The sequence below is a fragment of the Populus euphratica genome, unplaced genomic scaffold (genome assembly GCF_000495115.2).
Source record: "Populus euphratica unplaced genomic scaffold, PopEup_1.0 scaffold291.1, whole genome shotgun sequence".
Lineage (NCBI taxonomy): Eukaryota > Viridiplantae > Streptophyta > Magnoliopsida > Malpighiales > Salicaceae > Populus > Populus euphratica.
In genome coordinates, this window is record NW_011500170.1 from 77,010 (window position 1) to 85,340 (window position 8,331).

General features: G+C 27.8%; 1 protein-coding gene across 5 annotated transcripts; it reads left to right on the forward strand.

Moving 5' to 3' along the window:
* The first annotated feature begins 325 nt into the window (after window positions 1-325).
* Window positions 326-2,035, forward strand: KIS (tubulin folding cofactor A (KIESEL)). Of its 5 annotated transcripts, none has more exons than XM_011006641.1 (4): window positions 326-415; window positions 517-737; window positions 813-899; window positions 1,716-2,035. In XM_011006641.1, exons 2-4 carry the CDS (start codon window positions 579-581, stop codon window positions 1,815-1,817), a joined length of 348 nt encoding a protein of 115 aa, XP_011004943.1. In that variant the 5' UTR covers window positions 326-415; window positions 517-578; the 3' UTR covers window positions 1,818-2,035. The 5 variants fall into 5 exon arrangements, with proteins under 5 accessions (XP_011004943.1, XP_011004944.1, XP_011004946.1 ...); XM_011006642.1 differs by having other exon boundaries at window positions 332-415; window positions 543-737; XM_011006644.1 differs by having other exon boundaries at window positions 350-417; window positions 550-737.
* Window positions 2,036-8,331: the final 6,296 nt, after the last annotated feature.

The following is an 8,331-nucleotide window of genomic DNA, read 5'->3' on the forward strand; positions in this document are numbered from 1 at the left end:
ACAAAATTTTCTATTTATATCTTTTTTTAAGTGCTGGTTTAACTAATCCGTTTCAATTGGTTTTAGACTTTTAAAATCAGAACTGAACTCTACCGGTATTTTTTTACTTTGTAATTGATTAATTCTGTTTTTATTGTTTGTATTATTTTCAATTTAATTGATTTTTCAGTTTTTTTTTATTTCCTTGGTTTAATTAGTTTTTTAGTTTTTTTTTTCACCTCTATGTGCTGGGGTCTGATTTGTAATTATCCCAATGTCAAATGAAGAAAATCGACAGTCACGTGTGGTAAAATTGAGTAGAAAAGAGATCCATTTCCCTTGTCGCATCTTTAAGAAAGCGTTTTCGCAGCTCATAAGTCCCTGCACCGTGCACCCAGCCCCTCTCTCTCTCATTGAAGCTAGACAAGATAATAAGGTGCGGTCTCTGTTTTTTTCACACTTGGAGTATGTTTGATTGTATCCTATGATAAACAAAACCCATGTTAAATTTGGCATTTGTTTTTTATTTATGATAAGAAATGACTTGTGGTTAGGTTATATAGTTAGAAGAGAAGAGAAAAGAAAAGAAAAGAAAAATCATGGCAAGCAGCAGCCTTAGAAATGCAAAGATCAAGACAAATAGTTGCAAACGAATAGTGAAGGAACTGCGTTCTTATGAGAAAGAGGTTGAGAGAGAAGTGGCTAAAACAGCTGAGATGAAGGACAATGGAGCTGACCCTTATGACCTTAAGCAACAGGTATGTATCCCTGCCTCTAAATCTCTCATTCTTTTCTTTATTGATAATTAATGCTATTGATTTTGGTTTGGGCAGGAAAATGTGCTGGCTGAGTCGAGGATGATGATTCCAGATTGTCGTAAACGCCTAGAGGCTGCCTTGGCTGACCTCAAAGCAATTTTGGTATCGTTTCTTTTCATTTTTGATTTGCCACATTTGTTGTGCTCATGTTTATGACATCTTAAAATTCTGTGACTCGGCAAAATAATAAGCTCACCACTGTTGTGGTTGTCTTTGTGGGTTTAGGAGTTTTAGCTGCATAATTAAATGAATTATTGTTTTTTACTTCAATTTTTGATGATTTTGTGCTCGCTACTTTTCAACTGTAGTTATTTGCATACCAGTTTCCCCCCATCAGCATGCATTTAGTCTGGGTGGCTGGCCCTAGATAAGGTGGAATGAGTGAGGTAGACTGTAATTAATTTGGAATTAAGTTTAGTTGAGTGTGTGTGTACATATAACCTGGCAGCATTGTCAGGGTGATATCATGGGTTGAATTAGGCCTGGATCCATGCACTCCAAAACTCGTCTTTTTTCTTTCTTGTTATTATTATTCCTATACATGGGTCTTCCACTGGGTAGTTATATCTCACTACCCTCTCATTTGAAAGATGTGGGAATGGAGATTTTGACTTTGCACTTAGGAACCTTGAAAGAATAAAATGATCATGAGTGGGACTCTAATGTAATTGGATTTCATCGCCAAAACATTATTAAATTTTCCAATCCAGAGTTGCTTCTGGCCTCGACCCTTGGGAGATGCTGAATCTTGTTTGTATTTTAGGTAAATTATCCAAAAGGAAGCTGTTCTTGTTAAATGATAGGTTTTTTATGGTCACATAAATTCTATAGAAACCTGTCTTTTGTTTTCCTTCATAGCTTGCTGGATGTTATTTTTTTTTCTCCATTTATGTTTTGTTAAAAAGAATTTAATTTCAGGCTGAATTGGAAGAATCTGATCAGAAGGAAGGCCCAGAAATTGAGGATGCCAGAAACACTATTGCCGAGGTTGAACAGTTGTTTCAAACAACTGATGCTTAGTGTCTATTGAATGTAGAGAGCTTGACATTAATGGTATGAATTTGCATGGTTTGTTTCCCTGAGCATGTACTGCTGCTACCTTGATGGGTGTTGGAATTTGTTTTCTGCAAACCTAATCTCTTGCTGGAATATGCTTGTTGAAGAATGTTATTACAAGAAATTTGTGTCATTACTAGTTCAGTATAACAACCTTTTACTTATAGGTAATACAATTGCAATAAGATATGCAGCCTCCTAATTTTACCAGGACCTTCTCCTGATGATTTTATTAGGCTTCTGCTTGCAATAAGACATGCCTCCCAGTTTTACCGGGACCTTCTCCTGGCAATTTTATTAGGCTTCTCTCTCTCTCTCTCTCTCTCTCACTCTACACGCCCGCGCACACACTATAGGAATTAGGAAATGGTTAATTAATTTGAATGTTTGCTTTTAATTATCAATAGCATAAGCAACCAGTAATTTGAATGTTTTCTTGAAGTTATTGTGGATCTAAAAAGTTGGAACTTGTGATCAATTGTAGTATCGACAATATTTGGTATTTTGGTTTTTGAAAGGTGAACAGATCATAAAAATAAAAAAGCCTAAACATTTGGCTAATATCTATAAATTCTAAGCATGATTAGGCTAAATTGGAGTTTTGAATCCTCTCTAAAAATAAATTAGCCCATTGTTTAAAAAAAGTTAAAAAAAAACCTGGAAAAGTCAGCCGCAATAAAAAAAACCCAACAAATGTATTACAAGGTTTACTGATTGAAGTGAAATTGATTAGTTTGAATAATATTTTATTTGTTTTGATTCTAAATCTTAAAAAAAATTAATTATTTTAGTTGTTATTTTTGATCTAAAATTAAACAGATGATAATGTCAAGATTAAATTCATAATTTTCTATGTCATTGTTGAATCAAACTTAATTGCATGCTTGGTAATATGGTATCTAGTCGTTTAATTTAAAATTATGAAAAGATCTAAAAATATATAAATTTAATGTTTTTAAATGATAAAATAATTTTAAAAACATTTTGAAAAGTATAAGTTATCCCACACCAAGAAAATAAACCCTTCAAGCTTAAGCTTGACTTTTATTACCTAGATCATTATTGAATCACTTTAGACTTTAATTAAGTCTAAGAGCCATCAATTCCTAAAATAATTAATATTGCAAGCCCACCTCTTATAAATTAGTTAAATTATATTATTTATTAATTACACTATTATAAAATTCATCAATTAACCCTTCACCACCGCCCAATATTAAATCATAATGAATATTAATGTTTAGTTTTACTAGATGTGATTTACATATTCTTGTTAATTTTGTCAACTTAATGTTGTTTTATATTTATCCAAGAAAAAACTTTATAATCTTAATGACAAAATAAACATACAACTAATTACATATAATTTATTTTAGGAATAAAATGTACTCTAAAACTTAGTTTAAACACAATATTTAGTATATTTATTGGTTCAAGAACACGGGATATATAGATAAATTACTTTGATATTAAAGATTATGTACCATTTGTTTTTAAAATTTTATTTTCTATCACTTGGTATAAATAAATTGAATGCAAAAAATTAATTATTTTAGTTGTTATTTTTTATCTAAAATTAAACAGATGACAATGTCAAGATTAAATTCACAATTTTTTATGTCATTGTTGAATCAAACTTAATTGCCTGCTTGGTAATATGGCATCTAGTCGTTTAATTTAAAATTATGAAAAGATCTAAAAATATATAAATTTAATGTTTTTAAATGATAAAATAATTTTAAAAACATTTTGAAAAGTATAAGTTATCCCATACCAAGGAAATAAACCCTTCAAGCTTAAGCTTGACTTTTATTACCTAGATCATTATTGAATCACTTTAGACTTTAATTAAGTCTAAGAGCCATCAATTCCTAAAATAATTAATATTGCAAGCCCACCTCTTATAAATTAGTTAAATTATATTATTTATTAATTACACTATTATAAAATTCATCAATTAACCCTTCACCACCGCCCAATATTAAATCATAATGAATATTAATGTTTAGTTTTACTAGATGTGATTTACATATTCTTGTTAATTTTGTCAACTTAATGTTGTTTTATATTTATCCAAGAAAAAACTTTATAATCTTAATGACAAAATAAACATACAACTAATTACATATAATTTATTTTAGGAATAAAATGTACTCTAAAACTTAGTTTAAACACAATATTTAGTATATTTATTGGTTCAAGAACACGGGATATATAGATAAATTACTTTGATATTAAAGATTATGTACCATTTGTTTTTAAAATTTTATTTTCTATCACTTGGTATAAATAAATTGAATGCAATTACCATTATTAGTTATATTTTTTTTTTATCAAGGTTTATGAACTTAGAAAAACATAGTCAACATCGCTTTACAAAATACTAGAACCTAATCTCTAGAATAATAGAAGAAAACAAAGTGAAAAAAAAGAAGTAAAGGAAGGTTGGAAAACAAAGGAGAAAAAGGTGAAGAGTCATTATTTGTTATATAAAACACCTCCTTTTAATCCTTTTTTGTGCAATTGTTTTGAACAAAAAATGATATAGAATCCCCGTCATTTATTGCTTTAATTAGCTGTCATAAAATAAAATAAAATTTTAAAGTTTTTTGTTAAGAAAACTAGATGCTTTTCTTTATAAAAAAAAATATTTAAATACAGGAAGGTTATTGTTCTAGTAATTTATTCTAGAACCGGTTAAAAAATAAGTTTTTAAAACAAAAAAAAGTAATTTATAGTAAATTAAAGCCTAGTCTCAAGTCCTAGCATAAACATAGATCTAGGCTAAGCTAAACTGAGAAATTTATTAAAAGCCACCCTTTTATCACTTTATAGCTTGCACCTTTTTTATTAAAGAAATAAGCATAGGATAATTATTCTTGAGTTTTACTAAAAATGTATTATGACTTAGTTTTCTATTTAAATATATACCCTAGGATCTTCAATCAATTAAATATGGTTATCATCATGACACTCTTTTATCATTAAAGGCTTTAAACTCATTATCTTTGATGAATTATACACAAGTTCTCTTGTCAAACCTTTAGTAATTGGATTCATAATATTGTCCTTTGACTTTAATAGAAATAATCTTATTCAATAACAAGTGTTTAAAAATATAATATCTAAACTTACCATTATACATTCTACTTTCTGTCTTTTTAATTGTTGATTGATTATTAAAGTGGATATAAATCGTTTATATTGGCTTTTTGTTAATATGAAATATCATCTAAGAAATTTCAAAGTCACTCGAATTCTTCTCTAGCTTTATCAAAAGCTATAAATTTGATTCTATCATAGATATTGCGATGCATATTTATTTATAGGATTTCTAATATACAACTGCTTCACTATGTTTGAAGACATATCAACGAATAAGTTTTAAATTCTTAATATTAAAAACATGATTTACATAATTATAACCTTCAACTACCATCAAGTATCCAACATAGTAAAAACCATAGTCCAAGATATATCTTAAATATTTAAGCACTAATTTATTACTTTTCGATTATCAATACTTGAATTACTATAAATCTACTTGGCTTACTAACTAAATATATTGGCTTACTAACTAAATATACAATATTTGGTCCCATTCAGCTCATAATATAAATCAAACTTTCAATTATTTAAAAATATTTCAAGTGATGTGTTTCCTCACCTTTTTTTTATTTTTATAGATGTACACTTTTATTTATTGGCATTTTGATAGTTTTATTGACAACTTTAAAAAATCTATCAAGAATTTTCTCAAAAAATGAGATTGAAATAATACCAATCTATCATCTATCGTAGAATTTTTTATTTCTAGGATGACACTTACAGCATTCAAGTTTTCATATCAAATTTATTAGTTAATATTTTTTTTATACTTAATCATGTATTATCGTTGCCAAAGTTTTCTTGGTATACTTGATTATGCATTATTGTTGCCTTAAATTAACTTGTCATCCATCTAGAGATATACAATGATATATCATTTATTTGTGTTTTTAATCTAAACATATTTATCAACCATGTTGATATTAGATTCATTTGTCAATATAAACTATCTATTTTTTCATGTCATTGTTTAGGAGCTTATTTCAAATTATATAATAACTTAACAAACTTAAATATTTTATTTTATTGCCTTTTAATAACAAACCTTTGGGTTGTTCTATATAAATTGCATTGTTAAGTTCACCATTTAAAAAAGTTATCTTTATATCAATTTGATGCATTTCAAGCATATTAATGGTTATGATGGCTATTAACATTTATATGAAAACTATTCTTGATATAAAGTATATATAAGTCAAAATAAGAATAAAAATCAGCAAGCAACACCATAAGATTCATTGCATATTGTAATTGGGCTGATTATAATAGCAAGAGTCAAGATGATCAAAGAGGCATTTAATGGGATTATTCGAGATATCTGGGCCAAAAAAACTTTGAGAATTCCTTCTAAGGTGATGTAAAGAAATTAATTTTAGTTGTAAAAAGAATTAGACTTTTATAAATGTAACTCATGCTAGAGAAGGACAATTTTAGCTTGCAGGTTAGGGTTTATTTTTCTTGTGACTTGTAGATTTGAGCTTAGATTTAGTTTGGAGTTGGTTTTCCTTATAGCTTGTGAGTTTGGGCTAAAATTCCTTCTAAGAGGCAATTTGGGTAGAATCCTAATTTTATGTGGATTAGAGATTTAATTATTAAAAGACTTACGATATGAGTCTTATACTTATTAAGACTTGAGTTTTGTTATTTTATTTTAAAAATATTATTAAAGCAGTTTATATTTGGGTTTTAATTCCAACCTAATATTCCAATATATTTTATTTTGTATAATTCTAAATACTCTTTATGGTTTGTAAGTTGTGATAACTTGTTAATTTCAAAAATAATATTGGAGAGGATTTATCTTGTTCTTGGTTCTTTATTGAATTGTTCAAAATTTATCAAAGATTACTTCTTTGTGGCATTTAATCTTTGTAACTTTGGTTTTATGGTCAAGGTAATTATTGGGTCAAGCTTTATTCAAGCTTTCTTGATTTTGTATTCAATCTTGATTGCGGGATCTAAAGTTCTTACCCTTTGGTTTCACATTAATTGGCATACAAGATTGGCTTTAAAATTAAATTTTATTTATCTATCTATCTTTAAATTCAATATTGTTCATGTTTTTGTTGTTATGTTCGATCTTCTCTCAAAATTGTTGAACCTTAGTTTTTTTAGCTCTTGATTTCAACTTTAACATGATTTTCTAGTTTTTTTATATTCTTGATTTTGGCTTTATCCTAATTTTATAGTTAACGGTTTCATTAATTAAAAAATCTTACAAATCAATCTAGTATTTTGTAAAAAAAAAAGAAGACCAAATCTTAAAATCAGGTTGATTAAAATCGACATTATTGAAATTCAATTACTTTAGAAAAAATTTTTATTATGGTTTTGATTTGTTTGGATAAATTCATGTTGACTTCGGTTTTATTTAATTAAATATAGGAATGGTTTTATTTAATTATCTTGTGGTGAATTTAGATTTATTTCCATCATTTTTTTTGGTTTTATTTGATTCATTCTTTAATTCATTCTCATTTTCTTGATTGGCTTGTCTTTTGCATTTGTTAATTGAACTTTATAAGTTGAAATATTTTGATTGATTTTGTTTAGTTCCTTAAAAAATTAAAAAAAAAGAGTTAAGAGTTATAAAAGGCAAAAAGGAGCAAGAATAACATTAAAAAAAACTGATTAATAGTGAAATATAAGTGGAGTGACCCATATTCGAGTGTAAACACATCAGAAAGTATGTAAGGTTTCCTATTAACATTTTTTTCATAAATGAATATGAGTTCCAAAGATGGTTTTCTTCTTTTAAATAGGAGAAGGAGAACACATTATTTGTGTTATAAGCAATTTAGCAACAATTTAAGAGAATAAATGTGTTATTTGGTGAAGTAAAGGATTAAATGGATATATAAAATGTCATAATTTGCAGGAGGGATAATCCCAAAGGATCACTAATACTTAGGGCTATTCATGGTTCGGTTCGGTTCAGATTACAATAACCAACCAAATCGAGTAACTTAAATTTTGAAAATTTTAAACCGAGCCAGACTAAAAATCAGTTCAAATCGAACCGGTTTGGTTCGGTGAAATTCAGTCTTTTTGCCATAAAACTGAGAAATCCAATCCTATCATATATGAGTTTTTTTCGGTTTAGCCAGAGTCTTGTTGTTTAAATACCGCAAATATGGCAAAGCCCTAAAAATTTTAGCATCCTGATTAATAAGAATATTTATTGGTAAAGAAATTTATAAAACAAAAGAAATGGACAAACTGGATTTAGGAGGCTAGCCTTCTGACACGACTAAAAGATTGATGTCTTCTCCCAAGTGCAGGAGTGTCGAAGTAATAAATAACCCGGCAAGACCGGGGTCGAACCACAAGGAGGTTAATTGTACAAATTATAGACAACAATTATAAACAA